The sequence below is a fragment of the Mustela nigripes genome, chromosome 14 (genome assembly GCF_022355385.1).
Source record: "Mustela nigripes isolate SB6536 chromosome 14, MUSNIG.SB6536, whole genome shotgun sequence".
In the NCBI taxonomy this organism is placed as follows: domain Eukaryota; kingdom Metazoa; phylum Chordata; class Mammalia; order Carnivora; family Mustelidae; genus Mustela; species Mustela nigripes.
The window spans coordinates 32,406,942-32,434,703 of NC_081570.1; the positions used below are offsets into that span (position 1 = coordinate 32,406,942).

Genomic DNA, 27,762 nt, shown 5'->3' on the forward strand with positions numbered 1-27,762 from the left:
ATTTTATTTTCTTATTTGTCAGAGAGAGCACATGTGCGCACAAGCAGGGAGAGCAGCGGGCAGAAAGAGAAACAGGCTCCCCACGGAGCAAGAAGCCCCATGCAGAACTCGATTCCAGAATCCCAGGATCATGACCTGAGCCAAAAACAGACGCTTAAGTGGCCGAGCCATCCAGGCATCCCAAAGTGACAATTCCTAAACATCTAAAACCCAGCCTTACTTGAAAATGGCAAAAGAATTAGCGTCTAATTAGAAAAATTTCCTTAAGAAGAACACAACAGCAGGGCACCTGGGTGGCTCAGTCAACTAAGCATCCAACTTGATTTCGGCTCAGGTCATAATTTCAGTGTGGTGAGACTGAGCCCTCTTTCCATGCTCCACACTCAGCAGGGAACCTACTTGAGATTCTTTGCCTTTGCCCCTCCTCCTGCTTGCATACACTCTCAATCTCTCTCTCTCTCTCTCTAAAAATAAGTAAATCTTTAAAAAAAAAAAAAATTAAATACAACAGCTACTTCTTAACCAGGAAAAGACAAATATTTTTGCGATAAACATTTAAGCATCTACTACGTACAGTTACTATGCTAGCTGCTATGAAAGCATGAAGATATTAGACCCAATCTTTTTTTCTTCTTAGAAGTTTTATTTAAACAATCTTCATACCCAATGCGGAGCTTGAACTCATGACCCCAAAATCAAGAGTCACATGCTCCTCCAACTGAGCCAATCAGGTGGCCCTCAAAGACCCAATCCTGTTCAACAAAAAAAACTCGCAAGAGATTTAGAACAGATCATAACACGGATGGCTACATCATTCAAGAACAGTAACAGTGATATGCTCAAAGAGCTATGGTAATAAAAAGAGAGATGAAAATAGGGGAAAAGAAAAAGTAAAGGAGGGAGAAAAAGGACTATACCTTCTTTCAGAGTAATGCTGATATTTGGGCTGGCCACCAAAGGATGAATAAGATATAAGACTATTTTAAATACAATGAAGATCTTCAAAAATAAGAAGATATAAAACTGCATCATAAATGCAAGAAAAATAATGCAGTACAGCTTGAATAAATAGTTTAGGGCATGAAGATAAGGGCTAGAAATGAAAATATGGCAAGAGAGACAGGTTTGTGGTTTTGTTTATCATACCTAAAGGCAGGACTGTAGAAGATAGAGCAAAGGGAAACACAGAGGAAGGAGACCAGTTAGAGATGACACAGTAATCCAAGCTGTCTAAATAAAGAAGAATAAATTTATTTCTTAAACATTTTATCTCTTTGGGTCACTAAGGTGATTCAGTGGGTTAAGCCTCTGCCTTCGGCTCAGGTCGTGATCGCAGGGTCCTGGGATTGAGCCCCGAATCGGGCTCTCTGCTTAGCAGGGAGCCTGCTTCCCCACCACCACCACCACTGCCTGCCTCTCTGCCTACTTGTGATCTCTGTCTGTCAAATAAATAAATCTTAAAAAAAAAATCTATTTCTTCTAATAACGGTTTTAAATATAAAAACCCAGGATCTCAAAACATTAATGATGATAGAAGGAATCAGATGAAAGAATAAATTAAGCTTGGGATGCCTGAATGGCTCAGTCAGTTATGCATTTGCCTTCAGCTCAGGTTATGATCCTGGGGTCCTGGGATCAAGTCCCGTGGGGGGTGGGACGGGGGGAGTCCCTGCTCAGTAGGGAGCCTGCTTCTCCCTCTCACTCTCCCTGCCCCCACTCATGCTCTCTTACTCTCTCAAATAAATAGATGAATAAAATCTTAAAAAAAAAAAAATTAGGTTCATGGGTTTCCTAAACCCTACACAGATCAGGATGGTACTACATACCTTCTTATTATTTAAAACACAAAAACCAAAACCAAACGAACAAATAAAACAAACAAACAAACAAACCAAAAAAAAAAAAAAAATAAAAACACACACAGTGAAGCAGAGACTCCTGGGCATATCTCATGTCCAGAACTGGCGGAGACCAACAAAAATGTCCTAATGTTCCAGCATCAGAACACTTGGTTGCACTCCTTTCACCAATTACCTCTTGATATATACAAAAAAGACCAATGGGAATTCTACAAATAAAAAAATCCAATAACTGAAAAAAAAAGTTCACCAAACATCATTAACAACAGATAGGACACAGTGAAAGAGAAATCTTGGAGACAGATCAGTAAAAATTACCAAATATGAGGAACAAAAAGGAAAAAAAAGTGAACAATGTGGAACAATGTCAATCTATGCTTTAATGGGATGCTAAGAAGAGAGAAAATGGAACCCTAATTTTTTTAAAAAGAACTAATGACCAAAATACCCCAAATTATGAATGAAAACCCCTCTCTACAGATCCTAGATGATTAGCAAATCCCAAGCAGAATGAATGCAAAGAAAACTACACTGAGGCACAAACTCTCTCAAATTAAAAATAAAGAGAAAAATCTTGGAAACCACAAAAGAGGGAGAGAGGGAGCAAGGGGGCACATTACAGTAGTCCTCCTTATCCACATGATATACATTCTAAGACCCCACAGTGGATCCCTGAAACTGTGGATAGTACCAAACCCTATACACAGTATGTTTTTTCCTATATACACATACCTATGATAAAGTTTAATTTAAAAATTAGGAATAAGAGATTAACAACAAACTCATAATAAAATAGAACAATTATAACACTACAAAGTTACGTGAACGTGGTCTCTCTTGAAATATCTTATTGTACTCACCCTTCTTCTATGATGAGTGAAATGATAAAAGGCTTCTGAGATCATAAAATGCCTATGTGATGAAATGAAGTGAGGTGGATGATGTAAGCATTATGACAACAGCATTAGGTTACTACTGACCTTCTGACATACTGTCAGAAGGAAGATCATCTGCTTTGGGATCACAGCTAACCACAGGTAACTGAAACTGTTGAAAGCAAATCCACAGATAAGACAGTTCATTCGAAGAACAGGGGAATAAACTCTAAGAATAAGGGAATAAGAAACAGATGACTTCTCACCAGAAATAATGGAGGCCAAAGACAAAAGAACATCTTTGAAGTTCTGAAGGGTGGGGGGAAAACCATGCAAATTCAAGATTCTATATCCAGAAAAAGTTTTCAAAGATGAAATTAAAAAAGTACTTTCAGGTAAATAAGACCCCAACAAAATGTTGTTTTCTGCAGACTTGCACTATAAGAAATGCCAAAGCAAACATTCTTTAGGAGCAAAGGGGAAAGATATCAGTTTGAAACTTAAATTTAAAGAAAAGAACATTGGAAAAGGTAAATCATTAGGGAAAACATCTTCAACATAATTTCCTTAAAACACAACTGTCTAAAGCAAAGAAACCAATCCTAAAGTGAGATCTGTGATACAAATAGAAGTATATATAAGATAGGACCATAGCACAAAAAAAGGGATGGGTAGATAAACAGAACTGTACTATTTTAAGATTATTACATTCGTGAAATGGATGGGAAAAGGTAAACACAGTAAGTGGTAGAAATGTGACATATCAAGTGAAAGGTGGTACATTACCTCTAAATAAATTTTGATAAGGTAATATTACATATTAAGCTCCAGCATGACAACTAAAAAATAAAAGGGGCACAACTAAGAAGTCAATAGAGGAAATAAAAGTACTTTAAACTATCTGACTAACCCTAAAGTTTGCAGAAATGAAGCAACAAAGGAACAAAAGAAAAACAAGTTGTAACCATATGAATTATCATATTAAATATGGACTCAGCAACCCAATTAGAAGGCACAGATTGTTAGAGTGAATTTAAATATAGCCATTGGCTCTATGCTGTTTATAAGAGATATACTTTAAATATAAAAGCATGTATAAGACTAACATCAAAATACTATAAGATATATACTATGAAGCTACTTAAAGCTGTAATGGCTACATTAGAAGAAAAAGTAGCTTCAAAACAATATTTTAAGAAGAACATTTCATAAAGATAAAAGAATAAAAGAACAAGTCAATAGGAAGGTTGTGTGTGCACATATATTAATTTGAAATTACTTTATATTTTACATTTAGGTCACACAGACCTCTCTGAAATCTGAAACTATAAAGTCTGTTGCACCTCGCTGGCAAAGTCAGAAGACTACGCAACTCCTGATCTTGGGGTCCTTAGTTCAAGTCCCATAATGGGACTTAAAAAAATTACTTAATTACTTAAAAAAATTAATAAATAAAAATAAGTTAAACGTTAAGATCTATGGAAGAAAACATTGGAGAAAACCATTATGACCTTGGCTGATTTCCTGGACAGGACACAAAAGTTCCTAATCATTAGACTTCATCAAAATCCAAAATGTCTACTCATTTTAAGACACTATTATATCAAAACCGCAATGATGTACCACCTCACACCATAAGAATGGCTAAAATTAACAATTCAGGAAACATGTCTCCACAAGGATGCAGAGGAATGGTAACCCTCTTACACTGTTGGTAGGAATGCAAACTGGTGCAGCCACTCTGGAAGACAGAATGGAAGTTCCTCAAAAAGATAAAAACAGAACTACCCAATGACTCGGCAACTGCACTACTAGGTATTTATTCAAAGGATACAAACACAGTGATTCGAAGGGGCACGTGTAACCCAATGTTTAAGCAACAATATTCACAAGAACCAAAATATGGTTAAGAGCCCAGATGTCCATCAACAGATGAATGGATAAAGAAAAGTAGGGTATGTGTGTGGGTGTGGGTGCGTGTGCATGTGCACACACATCCACACCCACACCCACAGTGGAATATTACTGGGCCATCAAAAAGAATAAAAGCTCAACATTTGCAACAATGTGGATGGAACTAGAGGGTATTATGCTAAGCGAAATAGAGAAAGACAAATACCATATGATTTCACTCATATAAGGAATTTAAGAAACAAAACAGATGAACACAGGGGAAGGGAAAGAAAAATAAGTTAAAAACAGAGAGGCAAACCATAAGAGACACTGAAACCTAGAAAGTAGAGGGTTGCTGGAAGGGAGGTAGGTGGGGGAAAGGGCTAACTGGGGGATGGGCATTAAGAAGGGCACATGATATAAGGAACACTGGGTGTTATATGAAACTGATGAATCACGAAACTCTACGTCTGAAAAAAAAATATTGAGTACCTATTAATACATTCAGCAATAAAGATACAAAAATGTGGAAAAAAAACTCTTATTTAAAAAAGGCAAACCTCAGTCTGAAAAAATACTTATAAATAAAAATAGAAACCTACGGGGAGCCCGGGGGGCTCAGTCAATTAAGTCAATCAAGTCAACTTGTGATTATGGCTCAGGCCATAATGTAATAAGGGTCGTTGAGAGAGAGCCCTATGTCAGGTTCTATGCTGAGTGTGGAGCCTGCTTAAGATTCTCTCCCTTGGGGTGCCTGGGTGGCTCAGTGGGTTAAGCCTCTGCCTTCAGCTCAGGTCATTTTCTTAGGGTCCTGGGATCGAGCCCCACATCAGGCTCTCTACTCATCAGAGAGCCTGCTCCCCCCCCCCACCTTCTTGTGATATTTCTCTCTCTGTCAAATAAATAAATTAAAAAAAAAAATTCTCTCCCTCTCTCCCAACCACACTCACACCTGCTCTCTATCTCAGAGGAGAAAAACAAAAACCCTGTTGCGCTCATTAAACAAACAAACAAAAAACCCTTACAACTCAATAATGACAACCAAATTTTTAAAAAGAAAAAAGGGGCAAAAGACTTTGTAAGAACCTCCAGAAGAGAGTATATACAAATGACTAGTAAACACATGGAAAGATGCTCACCATAGAAAATTCTAGATAAAAACGTAATGAGATACCAATCTATACCCACTAAAATGACTTAATCAAAGACAGGAGATACCAACTGTTGACCAAGATGTAGAGCTACTGGAATTCTCATGCACTGCTATTGGAAATTTAAAATATACAACTATTTTGGAAAGAGATTTGGCAGTTTCTTATAAAGTTAATCTTCCACTTACCCTTTGAGAGTGCAAATGCTGTGTTATTCTAGAAAAAGGAAGGTATATGTCCATAGAAAACTTGTATGAGAATTCCTTAGTAGCTTGTTTCTAATAGTCCCCATATTAAAACAACCCAAATGTCTATCAACAGATCAATGAATAAATGGAATACTACTTAGCAATAAGAAGAAACAAAACCACTGACATGTACCAAGCATCACAAAGATCATGCTGAAAGAAGTCAGATATAAACAGAGGGTACAGCTGACCCAAGAATATGCTTGGGGGCAGTGACACCCCCTCCCCCTGGTTAAAAATCTACATTTAATCTTTTGACTCCCCCAAACCTTAATTATTACTAGCCTACTATAGACCAGAAGCCTTACTGATAGCATAAAAAGTCAATTAATACATACTTTGTGTTATATGTATTACACATTATATTCTTTATTATTAACATATAGCCCCAGGGGTCCAGGTCTGTGAATCGTCAGGCTTACACATTTCACATCACTCACCACAGCACATACCTTCCCCAATGTCCATCACCCAGCCACCCTACCCTTACCCCCCCACCCCCCAGCAGTTTGTTTCATGAGATTAAGAGCCCCTTATGGTTTGTCTCCCTCCTGATCCCACCTTATTTCATTTTTTCCTTTCCCACCCCCCCCAACCCCTGCCCTGCCTCTCAAATTCTTCATATCAGAGAGATCATATAATAATTATCTTTCTCTGATTGACTTATTTCATTCAGCATAATACCCTCTAGTTCCATCCATGTTGTTGCAAATGGCAAGATTTCATTTATTTTGATGGCTGCATTGTAGTCCACTGTATATATACACCACATCTTCTTTATCCATTCATCTGCTGATGGACATCTAGATTCTTTCCATAGTTTGGCTACTGCATATACACTGTATTCTTACAACAGAGTATGCTAGAGGGAAAAATGAGTAGATCTATGCAGCTGAAACCGTATTTTTAAGGGTCAACTGTATATTTAATGATTTCACTTATGTGAAGTTCCATTATGTGAGTTTTACGCAAACTAAGCTACTATGGACACTCTATTATGCACTTAAAGATCACAATCTAAAACTGGAACTTGTAAAGATGGAGATAATACATGTAAAATAACTCCCTAATATGTAAAGCAGTATACAAATGTAGACATTATTAATTCATATTAACAATTCTGGTACAGCATGTTAATGTCCTCCCAGGGGAGAAGACTGCAATGTCCTAGGGTGCACAATCCCAAAGATCACAAATTAGAATTTTAAGCTTTGAACACATCTTCCAAAAATGAATTAACTGCCAACTTCAAGATATCCTAAAACATAGGGTCCCTGGCTGGCTCTGTTGGAAAAGTGTCCGACTCTTTTGATCTCGGTGCTGGGAGTTTAAGCCCTATGTTGGGTGTAGAGATTACTAAAAAATAATAATAAACTTAAAATGTACATATATCCATCCTAAAATAAAGATTAACTCTGGGAGGGGGTGACATTAGAAATAAAGATACACCAAAGACCAGCAATGGACTTAACCTTTATTCTCCTCATTACACAATAGTTATCACTTGAAGTAGAATTATCATAATTATTTATTTATGATTGAAATTTTATGTCAAATAAGAAGTACCCTACTCTATCCAAACACTAATTTGAGCTTTCTTTAATAGCTTTCAAATTAAAAACAGCCTAATAAAAATGCCATGATCTGGGGAATCTTGCTGGCTCAGATGGGAAGCAAGAGATTTTTGATCTCAGATTGTAAGTTTGAGCCCCAGGCTCTATATACAGACTAATTTAAAAAAAAAAAAAAAAAAAAAAAAGCCATTCGGGTGCCTGAATGTCTCAGTGGGTTGATCGTCTGCCTTTGGCTCTGGTCATGACCCCGAGGTCCTGGTATCAAGCCCCACATGGAGCTCCCTGCTCAGCTGGGAGCCTGCTTCTCCCTCTCCTTCTGCATTACCCCCAACTCATGCTCTCTATCTCAAATGAATAAATAATTAAAACAAAAACACTATCTGACTAAACATAAACCCAAGAAGTATTTATTTCACATTCTAGGGTAAAGCAGTCCCTATCATAAATTACTAACCATTCCAAATGGCTAAATCTGTGTATTTTATGTTTTTGGTTTTAACTAACCCTATTGCCAAATACACATGTTCAGCGGTAAAGTGAATCATCATTGACTATTCCCTGTTCATCCTTAACTCTCAGTGCACATCAACAGGAGCCTCAGACACAATACTGAATCCCTTTTGTCCCTGACTTCTTTGGCTCCCTGACTCAATGTTTTATTTCTCTCCCAGTTTAGATGTGCCAATCCAATTTAAAAAGGGTTGTTTTGTTTTTCTGGTTTTTTGTTTGTTTTTTTAACCTTCCAACATCTTAGGATGCTGTTAACTGCCCACAGCGCAATGATAAGAGCATGTACTATATAGAGTGAACATATGTCCCAATTTGACTCTTAGTTTATACCTACTGCCTAAGCATAATTAGGAAAGTTAAATAGTCACTCTACTAAGACCAAAAAAATAGTCAGGAACAGTCAAATACACTCAAAGGCAGACAGCTTGGCTGGGTAGCTGGCTCAATGAAATGTTTGGACAAAACCATCCCAATGCCAACTCAGGTCCTTGGAACATTCTTCTTGAACAAATGCAGGCTTTTATTACTTATATTTAAACATTTTGATTATCAAATTAAGCTAAGTGTTACTCAGGAAAGACTGTTAAGGAATCTACTCTTAATCACTGGATTAAAAGTCATACATAATTAGCACATTGATTATAGTAAACAAGTCCTTAAATGTTAAGTTTATTTAAAAGCAGTACATTCTATTTAGTGATTAACAGTTGGCCATATCTTGTTTTAAAATCATCAGTGCCTTAGCTTAGTCTTTTGGAAATTATTATTTTTTTAAGTTGGAGAAAAATAAGGCTTTACTTTATCAGGACTGATTTCCAAGAGAGCAGAATGCTCACCTATATTTAACATAACCCACAAAGCAATTCCTGATTCTATCTCAATTTTGTTCTCATTGGTCCCCCAGCTCAACTTGATATGACCTCTTCTCAGCCTTCAAGTGGGGCTCTTACCTACCATGAGTTAATACCACAAAGGTTATTAATTTTCTCTATCCTTAGAGTGCTTCAGAAGTGGCAAACTCTAAAACATCCCTCGGAACCCAACCAGTGTTTCTTCAATCAAGAAAATAAGATGTCCTTATTTTTGCCTAACCAAACCTTGCTCTTGTCTTTAAATCTCATTTCCTATTTGGTTTTATACAAAGAAAAAGAGGTCAAATTCTTCACAAGAATCATGCATCTAGGGGTAACTGGGTGGCTCAGTTGTTAGGCGTCTGCCTTTGGCTCGGGTCATGATCCCAGGGTCCTGGGATCGGGTCCCACATTGGGCTCCCTGCTTAGGGGGAAGCCTGCTTCTCTCTCTTTCTACTGCTCCCCCTACCTGTGCTCATTCTCTCTGTGTCAAGTAAACAAATAAAATCTTTAATAAAAAAAAAAAAAAAGAAAAAAAAGGAATCATGCATCTACTTTAAGACTACTATTAAAATTACACTCTTAAAATTCTTAAAATTTCCTTAAAATTCTTAAAATTCCTTCTTCAGGTACATACTGTGATTTCTGCAACACTGTTAATCACTTAATGTTATATTTTATGTACTTTCAAACCTCTCCAGCTTTTCTACATCTTCTAACAAATAAAGTGACCAAAACAGGATACCAATGAATAAAAATAATTTATAAATAAAATATAACACAATACTAACATGGCCAAAAAAGAAAACTCTAAAAACAGAGATCACTCAACTATGCTACAGTCCCCATACTATGATAGAGGACAAGAAAAGAAAAAAATTACAGTCTCATATATTCCAAAAGTTAATTCTCTAGGGGTGGGATTTTTTGTTTCCTTACAAACCACTCTGATTTTCACAGCCACCAAGCCTTTACCATCTACCCATCCCCAGGCAAGAAAAAGCATTCCTCACCCTCTGCCCCAAAAAGCTCTTCTTACTATGAATTCACTGAAGTTATCTCTCCCAGAACAGGCAGGTGGCTCTCATGGGGTTTTCTCAGCTACCACCTCAGTTCTATTAGAACCTACTGCTGCTAATTATACAACTGCTGAAATAACTTCCTATAATCTTTTCTTTCCTTTAAAATCAAAGATTCCTTTTTCTAAGCTCAAGAAGAGGGAAAAGAGTTGAGAAAACATGAAGAAAGTAAAGAAAGAGAACTCTATTTTTTTTAAGTGAATTTAGCTGACAGGATTTGTTTTTCTGTAATATAAAAATATACATTCCTTTAAGATAATTAAGAGGCATGTGTGAATAAAAGGTGGGATAAGAAACTTTAACAACAACAATTAGATCACAAAACAGATATACAGAAAATAAAGCTAATTAGAGAAAAAATAAAAGACAGTAATAAAAAAAAAAAAATGGAGATAGACCATAAGATGCAGAAACAGAGCTGTAATCAAGGAAAAGAAAGTAGAAATCTGCCCCAAAACATGAAGCAGAGTTATGGATCCAAAATGTAATTTCATTTTGAGTTTCTTTTTAAAGAAAGTTATAACATGGCTATTTGAAATTCGTTTCGGAAACATAAGAAGACTGATTTCAACCCATTAATGTACATCAGAAAGATTAAAATACTAAGGGATTTTATGACAAAGACTTCTAGAAAATTAAGGATTGAGTCAGGAATAAATAGTCATATAAATACATCTGTAATTCAACAATACTCTTCCAAGTTTAGGCTGGCCTTCATACCTCTCTGGTGATACAGTCAACAGGAAGCTATACAAACAAAAATACAGGGAAGAAAATACTGGATGTGCTACTTCTACCTCTATCTCCTGGACCCACGTGAGTCATGGCAGCAGCTAGTAAAATCCTAAGGGGTTAAAAGTCCACCCCATACCCAAGACCAAAAACTACTCCCACCCCACCTTGGCTCAATGGTTTTCTCCCACTGTGGTGAGGGTGGTTTTGGAAAAGCTCCTCAAATGCCAGGAAACACTGTAATACAAAAAGAAAAAACAATTCATAAGTACCAAAACTTAACTAACATTTTGGCCTCCCTCTCAAGGAAGATTGGTATAGTGGAAAAAGCATTAGTCTAGAAACCAAGGAACCAAGAAATCAAGTGTATTCTGCTTGTTCAGCATTCATTCTAAGATGTTTGCTATATTCCAGGTTACTTGGTAGCAGAGGACATCAATCGCTCCCTTTCTGCTAAGGGTTAGTAAACTAGTAAAACCTAAGCCAGAAGCTGATGATGGTCATCTCTGCCATTAAGTAGGCTGAAAAAAGAAGCCGTCAGAGAAGCTAGTAGAACTAAGGGACTTTAGTAGACTAAAGAGAGACATTCCTGGTCACATAATTTAAGAATCAGGCTCCAGTTTTTCCTATAGGTATTCTCTCCCTTAAGTTGGTCTGTAATGGGTTTCTGTGACTGCAACTAAGTCTGGCCAATACACATGGGTTCTAATTCCACACTGAACCTGGACAAGTCACTCCTCATTCACTGGCTTTAGTTTCCTTTTTTATCAAATGGATCTGAGGGTTTTTCAACATGTTTTTTAGGCAATGGGGTTTTTAAAATAAAAATCGTATTTCGGTATCAAAAATTAAAATGGCTTTATTCATATAAATGTATTTCATTAAGATTCGATTTACATTTAATTCTGACCAAGATTTATTAAATAAGAACAATGGATACTTAAATCTAACCCTGGGATTGAAAATAAAAATGTCTCTATTAGCATAATGTACTTTAAACATATGGTATTTACTATTATGACCAAAATTAATGATAACAATGATGTGCTTTAATTAAAACAAAATTTTAAAACAGGAGACTAATGGTAAAAGTTGAAATCTGTTATTAATCTCAGGATTCTATTTATTTCTGTATTTTGTTTTGGTTACACATTAGTTAAGACAATCCTGATTCAAAAAGGATAGCTGCAAAGAGTAGCATATGTTTTCCATATATGCCTTATCCCATGATACTATTTAATTAAAGGTAGGGAAAAGTTTTGGGTTCTGCACTAAAGAAAACCTGACAGCACAAGTTTTTTAAAATAGATCTCAATTGGTTAAGACTTAGTACATAACAGTAAAACATTCAGGTATGTTGGTTTATTTTCTTAATGATTTAAAACTCATGTAAAAGTTTAAAAAATTAAACCAACTGTTTATAGTATTCAATTAGTGCTCTCAAAGAACTCTAATAATCTTTCAATCCATTGAAGAACATTTTCAGTGAAGTTCATATATACTCACTGCCTATCAGAAATTGTACGGAAGCAAATATAAAAAGTTCTATTTCTTTTTTTTTTTTTTTAAATAAGCCTGCTTTAAAGAAAAGAAACACAACCTTGGAGAATTATAAACTTAGACAAACAAACTGGGTCAAATAAGAAGACTATAATAATAATCTAATCAATCTTACTGAGACCAACTTGATGGGGCACATCACAGAAGGTAGTATAAAATATCCATTATTTAAGAGTGCCTTCTTTACAATGGAAATGAGTAACTCTCCATCTCTAACCTCAAGAAGTTATCCAACTAGCAGAGGATACAATTCATTCATTCATGCAACAAGAGTGTCTCCTCAGTGACACCAGCCACCGTGCAAGCAACTAGAACTAAAAAGTGAACAATATATATATATGATCCCACCCTCTTAAGTTTAGACTTTAACCTAAGGACAGTAGATAAAAAAGATTTTAAACAAGGAGAATGTGCAATTAGGTTAACATTTTTGAAAGACAGCACTGGCTACTACATGAAAGTTACTATAAATTGGAGGTAGTAACCCAAGGATAGACAGGTTAGGAGCCACTGCAATGATGACAAAGTAAGAGGAAATCAAAAGAGGGAACAACAAACTCAGCTAAAGTATGTGGAAACAAAAAAGCTTCAGAGAAGTAATGTAGCTCAACCTTAAAAGACCCAAAGAGTAGGCCAGACAAGTAAAGAAAGGGAGTTTGTGCAGTAAGAGAAAATCATATGAAAGGCATACTTGGGAAACTTCAAGCAGATCCTCAAGGTGGGTCTTGAATGTGAATCATAGCTAGAAAGGTAGATCAAGGAAAAGCAAAAAAGAGTATTTGATAATACATGGAAACATTTCCAAGACACTGGGGAGTACTTTTAAGCAGGGTAATGACATAACCAGGTTTACTTTTTATAAGATTCTTCCAGGGATGGTGAGCTTAAAAGGACTCTTCTGGCTGGTTAAAAGTCTAACCAGCCAAACAACAACACAGCTGTCAACAGATACACTATCTCAAAGTCCTAATCTAGTAATTCATCATGACAATCAAATTATGGTCCAAAAAATCACTCTGAGCTTTAGAAACCAGGTAACTAGGACCAAGTGCAGGCCACACTACAATTGTTATGGCTATTAAAACAAAAAAGAAGGGAAATCTCTGTAGATAAATACTAAAAGTGTAACGGTGGCAGCAGATAAATGGTGAAAAGAGAAAACATAGTAACTAAGAAAATAGGGAAATAATAGGGAATTTTATTTCAGGGGAAGAATTACTTGCACTTGTGTCAAGATCTATCAAATTACCTATATGCAATAACTAATAAATTGTGGTTCCTGACACGCAGTTCAAAAACCAAATTTAACTTAATACACAGTACTTAAGAAAATAACCGAATATAAACTAGATCAAAAGCAGCAAACTATTACAAAGTACAAGCTCTATACTAGCTAACTTCCCAAAGTTTAAAAAGAAAGCTCTGCCTGACTGGTCCTTGAAGATTACCAACTAAAATGGGGATAAGATGGGGTGAGGTGAAGGAGGATCAGGAAGGTTCCTGAACAATGAACTAGACAAGTTCTGAGTGCTCTCATCCCAATTTTCTTTATATATAACAGAAATTACTCAGATACAAACACGACAACAGATAAAATGAAGAATCCAATTATTTTATCTTAAGATAATGAATCCTACCTTTCCAGGGTCATCCTTTGATCGAGGCACTTTAAGGAAACACTTGTTCAGGGACAGATTATGTCGTATGGAATTCTGAAATTAAAGAACAAGAGCCACAAGGTCACTGGAATCCAAAAAACAAAACTCACCTTTAAAAACAGAATCAGAAGCCTAAATATGTCTATGCGCTAGAATACAATTCCAAGGAATAAGCTTTTTAAATGAACTTCAAATTTAAAACTTTCTCATTTTCATATTATGAATACTGCAAAGAAAAGAAGCTATTGGGAAAGACAGCTTCTAGTAGACTTTACAAACTCCAAGTAATGAAATATATATCCTATTTTAAATGTTAATTAAGATTAACGAAGATCGAATCATAAGATGTCTATGACTGATTTAAATATATACCAAATATAAAATTGTATACACATTATGACTTTGTGGTATGTACTTTTTTATTAATTCATTAAATGAATTTATATCGATAAATGAATTTATTAATTCATTAAAGTAGGCTCTATGCCCAAGGTAGGGCTTAAACCACAACCCTGAGATTGAGAGCTGCATGCTCTACCAACTAAGCCAACCAGGTGCCCCCCATTCATTCATTCCCAGAATAAAACAGAATGCAAAATGCTAACAGTTCTTTTTCTGAATTATAGGTGATAACTCTTCTTTCCTGCAATGTTTAAATGATCTACCAGGCACATGTATTATCTTTTTCTAACGAGATAAAAGAATGTTTAAACAAAAAAAATTTCACTGCTCCATTACAAGAATACATAGAAGCCAAGTAGGTTCTTACTTCAATCTGTAAGAAAACACATGAACAGGCACTGGCTACAGAGGACTAGCAAGAACATCTAGGTTTATCAATGTAGCAATAAAGAAAAACCATCCTAAATTGTAAGAAAAATGCACTTGGAGGGACACCTGGGTGGCTCAGTCGTTAAGTGTCTGCCTTCAGCTAAGGTCATGATTCCAGAGATAGATTCCAGGGATAGAAGCCATGTTGGGCTCCCTGCTCAGCGGGAAGCCTGCTTCTCCCTCTCCCACTTCCCCCTGCTTGTGTTCCCTCTCTTGCTGTGTCTCCCTCTGTCAAATAACAAAACCTTCAAAGAAAAGAAAAGAAAAAAAAAAAAGAAAAGAGAAATGTACTTGGAAACCAGAAGAATCTGTAAAACAGGAAACCCTTTCAAGAGTAAGTAGGACTGTGCCACAATTTTTTATAGAAAATACCCAAAAGCCCTTTCTTTTTAATGAAATGCTCTAAAATCCATTCCATAATTTTTATGCCAAAATGGCCAGGTATTCAGTGAAAAAGGACTCCAACAGCATTTAGCCACCACTCAGAATTTTAGGAGAGCATTTTGGGCATATCTTATCTTTCAACATAAAATTCAGAACTCTAACAACAATGTCTCTATGAAAACTTCCCTCTCATAGAGGAATACTGGGATTACAAAAGTTTTTAAAAAGGACCACAGAGAGTGCCTGGGTGGCTCAGTGGGTTAAGCCTCTGCCTTCAGCTCAGGTCATGATCCCAGAGTCCTGAGATTGAGCCCCACTTCGCAGGGAGCCAGCTTCCCCTTCTCTCTGCCTGCCCCTCTGCCTACTTGTAATCTCTCTGTCAAATAAATAAGTAAAATCTTTTTTTTAAAAAATGACAACAGAATATAAAGTCAAGCCTATCTTATTACCAAACATCAATTATAAACTTATGAATGGGAGTTCTACCTCTGCCTAGGATATAAACAGCTATAGAGACTAATGATCCCTCCCAAACAATGAGAAAACAATGGGTAAGCCAAAACAAAACAGAAATTTTTTTGAGCCACATCAGAGAGTTGAAGCTGCAAGGCAGCCTAACAAATTAAATTCCTAAGAATGACAAGCCCATTCAAGGACAAAGCACACCAACTGTCTCACCTTTTTGGCAGAGTATGGAAGAAAGAAGTGGCCATCATCCAAGCATCCAAGAAACTAGCTAAAATTTTTAAGGTCAAGCATGGGTTGGTGTGTCAGTTTAGAATAGCAAGGTCCCCAAATATAAGGAAGGAAAGTTCCCACTCACTCTTCAAGCTCTTCCCCCTGAGCCTTGACTATATACTCACAAAAAAGAATGGGGATGGGAAAGGAAAACAAAGAGAGTCTCTTTTATAGCATAAGCAGAAAGGAGATAATAGATAGCTATAGCGGTAAACAAAAGCAACTATAGATACAGGCTGGAATGGCTGAAGGAGAGAAACACTGAAAAAGCCCAACCCTAAGTACAAGGGCCTGAGTAAGACTGAGGCTCACACAGGAAAACAAAGGGATACCTGGCTGGCTCAGTGGCCTGTGACTCTTTATCTTAAGAGTCGTATAGTTTGAGCCCCATGCTCGCCACAGATATTACTTAAAAATAAAAATAAAATGAAGGAAGAAAGACAACAGAGAAAACCAACAGCCTCGCAGCAAGTAACAAGCTAACAGCCAGTTAGTAACAGTTAGTAACAGCCTACTGAGAGAGGAAGGGCAGGAACATGAAGAGAGCCCCAACTGTAGCAAGGTAAGGAGAGACAACTAAAATGTAAAGAAAAAAAAAAAAAAAACTGAGAAAATTCTACAGTCCCCAAACACCTCATTTCCAAGAACAGGTAATAAGAGCCTACAACGGAAGGAACGTAAACTCTGTGGTATACTTAAGGAAAAGATACCAACAACAAAATCCAAATCCAACTTAATTATTGACAAACTGATTGTCAATAATTGGCAAACAAATGGCCTGGGGAAAAAAGATGCTTATCCATCTACATGTATAAATATGATTTATCTTGGGGTGCCTGGCTGGCTTGGTTGGTTAAGCACTGACTCTTTCATGTCATAATCTCAGTGTTGTGAGATCCACGCTGGACATGGAACCTGCCTAAAATCCTCTTTCTCCCTTTTCCCTCTATCTCCCCTGCACAGCCCCCACCCCCAACCACACTCAGTAGCTTGATACCATTTATCACAATTTCTAACATTCTTCTACACATATATCTGACACTCAGACAAAAACTGCAAGACATATTAGAAATGCCCCCCCCAAAAAAATCTACTGTCAAGAGATAAAATTATCAATACCCAAATGAAAGGTGTTAGAACTATCAGACCAGAACTTTAAATTAACTATGGCTAATATGTTCAAGGACCAAGTAGAAAAAGAGGAAACTTGCATAGTGAGATGGGGAACTTCAACAGTAATGTGGAAAATGTAATAGTCAAATGTAAATGATAGAATTTAAAAACGTGATCAAAGATAAAGAACTCCCTAAATGGGTTCATCAGTAGACGACACAACCAGGAAAAGCCTCAGATATTCTGAGGACAGATCAACAGAAATTATCCAAACTGACACACATGCATGCACAAATACTTTAAAAAAACACACACACACACAATATCACTCAAGAACCGTGGAGCAATATATGTAATGGGAGTCCCACAAGGAAAAGAGAAAAAGCATGGAGAAGAAAAATGTGAAGAAGGAACAGCAAAGAATCTTATGAAAATAACGCAAGGCATCAAATCACAGATGCAAAAATTTAAGAGAACACAAAACAGAAGAAATTAAAAATTCACACACTATATTCACTATAGGTAAAAATGGTGAAAATCAAAATGAACAGAATATCATGAAGGCAGCAAGAGGAAAAAAGTTATGTACAGTGGAATAAAGATATAAATTACAGCAGACATCTCAAAAACTGCAAGTCAGAAGACAAAAGAAATGACATCTCCAAAATACTAAAAGAAAAAAAAAGTATTCTACATGCAGTGAAAAAAATCTCTCAAAAATGAAGGCAAAATAAAGACTTCCAGGAAAGCAAAGGCTAAAAGAATGTATTCCTTGTAGTGCCAGCTGGCTTAATATTATACGAAGTTCTTCAGGCAAAAGTATAACAAACAGAAACTTGGATCTACAAAAAGAAATAGAGTTCCAGAAATTATAAAAATGATGGTAAATTCTGGGACACCTGGGTGGCTCCGTGGATTAAAGCCTGCCTCTGCCTTTGGCTCAGGTAATGATCCCAGGGTCCTGGGATCAAGCCCTGCATCCCAGGGCTTGATCCTGTACCCTGCACCCCTGCATCTACTGAGCAGAGAGCCTGCTTCCCTTCCTCTCTGCCAACCTCTCTGCCTACTTGTGATCTCTGTCAAAAATAAATAAATAAAATCTGTTTTTTTTTAAAAAGGTAAATTTTAAAAACATTTTTTATTTATAACAACTTTATAATAGTCTAAAGAAAATATATCATTTATGTGGTTTATAACATATAAAGGAAAACTGACAATAACAGCACAAAGGATGGATCAAAAGAACTAGAAATTTAAGATATGTAAAGTTCTTTCACTATACATAAAATGGTTTATTTGAAGGCATACTGTGATAAGATAAAGATACACGTGGTAAACCCTCCATGCAGTCACTAAAATTTAGAAAGCGGTATAACTAAGAAAATAACAGCAGAGATAGAATGGAATCATAAAAAATAGCCCAAATCTTAAAAAAACACAAGGGAAAAAAGAACTAATAAACCGGAGTTCATCTACCCACCTTAAAAAGTTAAAGAGATGGTCCCTTTTTTTTCTAAATGGCCTCAGGGGAAGAACACATCTCCCCTTGGGGCTTCCTCCTCTACAAAAAGCTTTAATGTTGTAAATCATAAAGATTATGCCCTAAGCCCCTTTTTCATTTACACATTTGCTGCCTACGTAATCTCATTTACAGCCATAGCTTCAATGACACTCTGGGACAATCTATCTAGACCCCAAACTACACCTGTCTCCTGAGTTTCTAACATATATTTTCAATAATCTACTAGACATCTCCAGAAACATCTTAACCCCAATTACGTTTAAAGTTAAGCTCAATCTTGATCCCCAGTGTGATCTTCCAGTTTTCTCTTCTCAGGCTAAAGACAATTATTCATGTTAACAGCTCCAATCAGAAAGCTTTAAGACATCCTTAATTCTTCTCTCTTCTTTACCATCTAAAATAAATCTGTTACACCAGATCCTAAGTCTACCTTTGATCTACTTTATTTCATCTCTTCTGTCACTATTTCAGTACAGGACACCATTCTCACCAAAAATAGTACAATAGCTTCCTAACTGGTGTCACCCTCCACCTTGCTCTCTTTGTCCCTCCTCCACCATGCTCTACCCTGAAAGGCAGTGATCTCTTCACAAGGTAAATTCATTATTACCCCTTCACTTAAAATTTTTCAATGACGTCCTATTTTACTTAGGATAAAATCCAAAATTCTTAACAAAGCCTCCAAAGACCCTTCATGATCTGACCCAACCTCCTTTGCTGTCTATACTCAACCCCTCCAATTTTCCTTCTCACCTCTAGGCCTTCCCTGTGTTGCTCCCTCTGCAAATATAATTGCCCCCCACGTTACTCCATCCCTTTCACGGAACTGAGTCTACTCAACTTTCAATTCATTCTTGGCTTAAACATCAGTCTTTGAGGGAAGTCCTTTCTGGTTTCTCTATAGGGTAGGTCTCATTGTAATAAACTTCCTTATCACCCTGGATTTCTTATTACACTTGTAATTATTTGTTTAACGGTGTTCTTCCCATATACTGCATCTTATACCAAAATTTCAGTAGGCTCCGTGAGGTGGAGGACCCTATCAACTCAGAATCTAGAATAGAATGCTTTTCATACAGTAATCATTATTCTGTTGAAAAAAAAAAACAAAAGCATATTTAGAAAATTAAATAATTTAATATTTAATTTAATTTAATTTAATTTAATTTAAACCCAGAGAAAGGGGTGCCTGAGTGGCACAGTAGGTTAAGCATCCAACTCTTGGTTTCAGCTTAGGTCATCATCTCAAGGTCCTGCATCAGGCCCATGTGTAGCTTGCTTAAGAATCTTCCTCTCCGTCTTGCTCTCCCCGTCCCCCTGCATGTGTGCGTGCACAATCTCTCTCTCTCAAATAAATAAATAAATCTTTAAAAAAAAGTTTTCTAAATACCTAGAGAGATACAAAAGTCAAAACATAAATACACACACACACACAAAATTAAGAAAAGAGGTAACTTCGCACCTCACATTTTGGCCAGACCTTACCTCTAATAACTCTAAGAAAAGAAGTTAAGAGAATAGAGGGGTAGACATAATTTAAAAGGTCTAGGTTCCCCTGGAGAAAAATGAACCAAGTTAAATAACTGATCAAGGCATATTGCTTGGTCTTAGAAACCCCAGCCCCAAAAGTGCTTTCTCAAAAGTACAATCTACTTGGATTAGAATCAATTAAAATGAATTTTAATGCCAATTTCTTGGCTCCATCCAAGATAACTAATTTTAAATCTCTGGAATTATGACCCAGGAATCTAAATTTTAAAAACATTCTAAGTGATTTTTATTTTAAACTTGAAGTTTATCCATTGATATGATATATGGCTTATTTGTTTCTGCTTATATTCAGTTCTAAAGTTTCCTTTTCCCATACTCTGTGTGTGTGTGTGTGTGTGTGTGTGTGTACTGAATGTGTAAAACACTTACTTTAAATAAACAGTATACTCAAAATCTTATTCTCTCCTATATTCCTTCTACCTCAGTTTCACCCATCCCCGATAGATAACTATGTTCACTACATTTCTAGTTTATTATTCCTAGGTTTGTTTTTAAAATAATAAATATATATTTTTCTTTTTCTGCCCACATAAAAAGTAGTATAAGAGGGGCGCCTGGGTGGCTCAGTGGGTTAAAGCCTCTGCCTTCAGCTCGGGTCATGATCCCAGGGTCCTGGGATCGAGTCCCTCGTTGGGCTCTCTGCTCAGCAGGAGTCTTGCTTCCCCATCTCTCTCTGCCTGCCTCTCTGCCTATTTGTGATCTTTGTCCAATAAATAAATTAAAAAATCTAAAAAAAAGGGGCGCCTGGGTGGCTCAGTGGGTTAAGCCGCTGCCTTCGGCTCAGGTCATGATCTCGGAGTCCTGGGATCAAGTCCCACATCGGGCTCTCTGCTCTCTCTCTCCTGCTTCCTCCTCTCTGCCTGCCTCTCTGCCTGCTTGTGATCTCTCTCTGTCAAATAAATAAATAAAATCTTTAAAAAAAAAAAAATCTAAAAAAAAAAAAAAGTAGTATAATACACCCCAATATACACATAGCATTCTTCTGCATTTTTCTTTTTACTACCCTAAACCCTAGTAAAGGTTAATTCTCTTTAGTAAAATGAATAGCACAAAAATTTTAATTCCTTTTCCTCTAGTTCAGATTACGAAATCATCCCATCATAGAAATTTAAAGAGTGTTTTTTAAAACTCTTCTGGAATATTCAAAGAGTTATTTTTAGTATGTAATCTCCTTTCTATACCTTAGCACAAAATGAAAGGGAGTTTTACCTAAATATTAAAGTTCTATTTGACCCTTTCATACATGGTGCGTTCATATGTTTCTCTAGGTGACAGAAGAAACAGTGAGTAGCAGATGGTAGTAGTGTGCAAAACAAATTTAAGGACAGCAAATTGTAAAACAGAGTTAGGACCTGAGCAAAGGAGAAGATAAACCAGTTTCCATTTGTTTCCATTTGCAATGTTTAAACTATTTTTCAGTTTACAAAAATAAAATTAGAAACAATCCTGACAAGTTTTAAGCACCTAAAATTGGGAAGAAGAGGCCTTTTGTAAAAGAATAAACATGGGGTGCCATGTCGTTGGGCGTCTGCCTTCAGCTCAAGTCATGGTCCCAGGGTCCTGGGATCGAACCCTGCATGGGGCTTCCTGCTTTGCGGGAAGCCTGCTTCTCCCTCTGCCAATCTCACTGCGGGGTCCTGGGATCCCTGCTCAGCGGGAAGCCTGCTTCTCCCTCTCCTACTCCCCTCTCTCGCTGTGTCTCTATCAATCTTACAATAAATAAATAAAATCTTTTAAAATAAATAAAATCAATCTTGGAAAAAAAGAAAGAAAAGAATAAACATGAGATAGCAATCCCTGGAAATATTAAAGATCTCCCTAAAGCAAGAGACTGGAACACATAATCTCCTGGGTTCTAAGAGCAATATAATCCTCCACCTATTCTCATTTCTCCCCTTTCCCCTTCTTTCCTCATTATATCTAAACCATTATACCTTCCAGTTGAAACTGTTATCAATTACTTCCAAACCAGTTTCAGACCATGAGCTGGGCTGGCCAGCAGCATGAAATTCAGCAGAATGGATTGGGAACCCTCAGGTGGACTTAACACTTGAGCTGAGCTCAGACAGTAAATGAGGTATATAACTGACCTTCACGTACTATTCACTACCAAATCTGGACGAAGCTCTTCTTCATCTTGGCATTCATATATTCATAAAATCTCTGCATTATGTCCCTATCCCAACTCTTGCTGCTCTCTACCAAGAACTCCTACAAGAAACTCTTTCCTAAGAGTGTTTGTTATATAAAACACCCTCCTAAATCTTACTCATCTTCAAAATAAAGCTCAGTTACACTTCTTCAATAGTTTTCTTGATTCACCCTTCCTGTACTCTCCTAGCACTATCTTTTTGTCACTCACTTTAGAACCTCATCACACTTTCTATAAGCTCTTCTAAATTCTCACAGCACTTATTAACTTCACCCTTCATTTAACACGGTTTACTAAGTTACATATATGCTGGATATTATTATGGCTTACACACACTAGCTGTGCCCAACTAGCCAACCCATCATAGCACAGCACTTTGTATTTCTGTATTACAAAACTGTTGATGTAACATCATAATTACTTTTTTATACGTATGTCCCTTATCCACTAAAGATTATAAGCTTCCTTAGGGGCCCTGTCCTAAGGTTCTTAGTACTGCCAAAGCCAAATATACTGCTCATAAGAATATACAGGAAATAAAATCTTTTTCAAATTAATGAACGAAAGACTAAATTGGCTGAAAACTAGAGGATGTAATCTAAACCAGAGACTGGAAATTTGTGGTCCACAGAATGAATTCAGCCAAACAGACTTATGTTTGGCCTGTACAGTATTTAAGAAAACCAAAATTAACATTTAAAAATTAGGGAACAGCACATAAAATCCAGATATCTAAATTTTCTTGGGGGTGGGGATATTGTAAGATCTGCCATATGCCCTAAAACACTACAAGTGCCTAGAGCACAGCTGTTCTACATTGGACATGCGTGCTCTTCAGGTAGTCATCATTTTTGCTTTACTCATTTATGTCACTTGTCTGGTCTGTGCAAATATGTATGCTTACAATCAGTGATACAGACCCATGAATCCCTGATGGGCTTTCCAAGCCACTTAATCAAATCTGAAGTATTTCTAGTCCATAGCCACCATGCTTTTCCAATGCTAAGCACATTTATCAGAATCTGCCAGCCTTCCCTCATCCTGAATCTGACCAAATGATTCTACTGAATAGCTGTGCCTAGTGGTAATGCCAAAACACACAGCTCAGATGGATCACTACTACTTGGTTAGAATGAGGTTTTTTTGATTCATGGATCAAATTTTATTATATACTTCCTCCACTAAAATATTGTTAGAGTAGATTCTTATTCAAATTATACTGTTAACAATCACTTCTCATACTGAATTGGCCAGCTAAGAGACAGTTCATCCTGGCAAATTAAATTCAATAAATATTTACAGTGTTTGCAAAATTATAGGCCCTGTGTAATGGTTAAGGCACAAGATTTGAAATCTCCAAATCTACCAAGTCTGATACCAAATCTTAGCTCCTCCATTCTCTGAGAAACTGCAAAGTTACTTCTCTAAACCTCAGTTTTCTTACTTTTCAAATCTGGAGAGTAACAAAACTTATTTCCTAAGACTGTTGTGTGACTGAAAAAGATAATAACCTAAGAAGGCACTTGGGCATATAGCACCTGACACACAGAAAATAATAAAAGCAACTATCATTTAAGTATCTGAGTACAGAAACAAAAAACTAATGAAACAAGAAAGATATCTGGATAAAAATCTGAAAGTCTAGATACTGTTATTAATCAAGCATATGGACACACAAAGAGATTAGTTCTATAGGAGGAGAGAGGTAACATATGAGCTAAAAGAAAAATAGGATAATGCCAACTAGAGAAAAGGCAGAAGAGAGAAAGTCCAAGGACAAGTAAGAGACAAACAAAAGCAAGAATAAAATCACAGTTTTTACTTCCAGGGACAGGTAGTAGGCTGAAGGAGGGGGGTGGCGGTGCAGGGGAGATACATGAGAAAGAACTAGGAAAAAATAAAAGCTAGGAAAGAAGGCTGGAACCAGTATTCAGGGTTTCACCCAAACCACATTTACTAGATTTACTAAATGGAAGCACTGTGCTAGGACATGGAAAAGAGGTGGATATATAAAAAATCCTTCCCAGGTGCCTGGATGGTTCAGTTGGGTTAAACGTCTGCCTTTGGCTCAGATCATGATCCCAGAGTCCTGGGATGAGTCCCACATCAAGTTCCCTGCTCAGCAGGGAGTCCGCTTCTCTACCCCTCCCCTGGCTCAAATGCACTCTCTTTCACTCTCAAATAAATAAAAAAATTTTTTTTATAAATTCCTCGGGACACCTGGATGGCTCAGGCAGTTAAGCGTCTGCCTTCAGCTCAGGTCGTGATCCCAGAGTCCTGGGATTGAGTGCACTGGGCTCCTTGCTCAGCAGGGAGCCTGCTTCTCCCTCTGCTCACCTCTCCCCCTGCTTGTATGTGCGCGCTCTCTCTGACAAAGAAATAAAATCTTAAAAAAAAAAAATCCCTTCCCTTGAGATACTTGACCATTTGGCATGGTGTATAGCACATCATCAATGTATACTGAGTTAGTAAATATCTTTAATAATCTAGACAAACACAAATGTCAAAGGTGTTGAGATATGAAGGCTTAAGAGAAACAAGAGTAACTACCATCTAAAGCTCTCTAAATTCCCTTCTTCCACATGTACATACACACACCCTACATAGCATACAACTGGGTAATTTCTATATGGGAATAAAAACATAACATTTACAGACACAAAAGAAAGTTAAGTTGAATTATTTGTTGTAGAACATAGGTAGGAAAGTAATCTGGCTGTTCATCAAAAAGCTTAGCTGAGAAACTAGGGCTTCTTAAATATCTGGTTGATTATAGGACTGGACAGGAATGATACAAGATGAGCCTGGAACATCTTGTTATGCCAGAAAGTTAAAAACTGCTAAACAAACAAAATAATAGGGCCATGTCAAAAGGGCAAAGGAGCCAACTTGTAAGAGCTCCTGATGGCCAAAGCTACAACAATGTGATTAACAAATAATGATAGCACGAAGAATAAATGTCCATGAGTGCACCCAACACAAATAAATGATGGAATAAATAAATAAAAAGGGAAGAAAGAGTAAGTCTTCTGCACTGAAGAATCCCAATTAATAGAGAAGTAATGAAGAAAAGAAAAAAAAATCACCACTAGAAAACAATAAAAACTGCTATACAAATGCTAAAATTAATGAGCGAAAATTTAAGAAACTTTCATACCCTCAAAGTAGCTCCCCAAAACGTTTTATAATTTACAAAGTGGTACACTGTAATTTTATAATGGAGAAACCTGGAAGACATCCCCTTAACCAAAGAACCAGGTTAATGTTACCAGTTATAAGACACAGTAACATCAAGTACCTCTCGATATGACATACAGAGACGGGCACATTATCTCTGCATTATGCTTCCCTAAAATGCATTACCTCAGTCTAACCATGAGAAAATATCAGACATACCTAACTATAAAACACACCATACAATACCATTCTACAAAATATTCTACAAAATACCTGATGAGTACTCTTCAAAAGTGTCAAGGTCATAAAAGACAAGAAAAGACTGAGGAACTATTACAGATGAGAGGAAACTAAAGAGACATGACAACTAAATGTAATGCAGGATCCTGGACTAGATCCTGACACTAAAAGAGAAACTAATCTGAATGAAGTCTGTATTTACTTAGTAATTAACAGTACTACTTACTCAAAAAGTACTGTATTAACATACATTTCTCAGTTTTTAATCACTGTACTATGCTTATTTAAGACATTAACATAGAGGAAGTGAATAAAGGACATACAGGAACCCTTTGGCGTATTTATATAATTCTTTAAAAATCTAAAATTCTTTCAAAATAAAAGTTAAAGAAAAGGCTTAGATGATGAAAACAATACTAGTTTAACACTTTTTTTTAACCAAAGACTTACTATCAACTTACCTGAACTGCAGGTATTATTTTCCAGTGAATGCTACATTATCTCTGTTCTTATTTATGTTCCATCAGTCATGTAACATAATAAAGTTTTAACAAATTGGTATTCTACCAAAAATAAACCACTTAAAAACATTTAATTTCCTTTTCTGACATCTTAAAAATGACTGATAATCAGAATTTCACTTTTTAATTATAGAAGCCCCACAAAGCTTTATCTTCAATAGAAACTACTATTATTTTTTGTTTATAGCATACAAACAATAATTTAAATAAAATCCTTACCTTCCAACCACTGCCAGCCTCTCTATAATATGGGAAGTTATCACAAATCCACTGGTATATCTCACTTAGAGTCATTTTCTTTTTGGGTGAGCTATTAATTGCAAATGTAATGAGGCTGGCATAACTGTATGGAGGTTTCCCATCTTTGTGCTGTTGGACTTCTTCCTGGTCCAGTGTTGTATTTGGGTCAAGGAGTGCATTCTTCTTGGAAATTCCTGTTCCATGTGCATTTTGTGTAGCATCAGATTTTTGGATGGCTGCTCTCATGGTGAGCTGTGGTAACCAGTCCATAGATGTTAGGCTGCTCTCCAGTTCAGATGTCATCCTGAAGGTAAATAGACTCCTTAGTCAGTATCAAGGAAAGAACCCCTGCTTCTCAAAATATCCAATATTCACAAATCTAGGAGTTCCAAAGTGAGGGAAAGCCTGAGTTAAATCTGGAGGAAAAAGATTGAGTATGTTAATGACCAAACCAATATTTAAGGGCTCAACATTTCCAATCTTTTTAATTTTTTTCCTCTCCTAAACACAACAAATAAGGTTTTAAAATGTTTAAGATACAGAACGATACGTACATACAAAGTGATCCCAATGCCAATGTTTCTAAAAAAGACTATCACTTTAAATAGAGCAACAGGATCATAGTATGAAAAATAAGTCTACAGGGGCGCCTGGGTGGCTCAGTGGGTTAAGCCGCTGCCTTCGGCTCAGGTCATGAACTCGGAGTCCTGGGATCGAGCCCCACATCGGGCTCTCTGCTCAGCAGGGAGCCTGCTTCCTCCTCTCTCTCTGCCTGCCTCTCTGCCTGCTTGTGATCTCTCTCAAATAAATAAATAAAATCTTTAAAAAAAAGAAAAAGAAAAAGAAAAGAAAAATAAGTCTACAGTTCAGCTCTTTACTCACCAACACCATAGGCCCTTTAAAACTAAAGACTGGCATTTCTTTTACACAAATTTTAGGGGAGTCATACAAGCAAAAGAATACCCAAAGTAAAGAGGTCAGAGAGTGACTGAGAAACAGGCACAGGAATTTTGCAAGGAGGAAAGAAGGTAGAGCTGAGCAGGTGGGAGGTAGGAAAAGCAAGCAGGGTAGACAAGAATAGTAAGTAGACAAGCTAGCTGGGGGAGCTGATCCAAAAGAGGAATGCAAACTCAAGGATACTGATGAACAAGAGGAAGACAGGCAACACCCAGGCAGTTAAAAAATAATAAAAAATCCACAAAATCCACAAGGAACAAGCTTAAGAAAACTAGAGATCTGGGAGTGTAGGATAGACGAGATTAAATCATATAAACTGACAGCAAGAAGCAGTTAAAAAAAAACT

At 36.7% G+C, this 27,762-nt stretch overlaps 1 protein-coding gene across 2 annotated transcripts in view; it reads right to left on the bottom strand.

The window, feature by feature from the left end:
- FOXJ3 (forkhead box J3) overlaps window positions 1-27,762 on the bottom strand; it is a 155,459-nt gene that overhangs the window by 72,070 nt on the left and 55,627 nt on the right. For both annotated transcript variants that reach the window (XM_059374362.1, XM_059374361.1), the window contains exons 3-4: window positions 26,439-26,763; window positions 13,970-14,044 (exon numbers count right to left, since the gene is read on the bottom strand). In XM_059374362.1, the coding sequence (XP_059230345.1) occupies window positions 13,970-14,044; window positions 26,439-26,763 (400 nt within the window). The remainder of the gene's footprint in view (window positions 1-13,969; window positions 14,045-26,438; window positions 26,764-27,762) is intronic.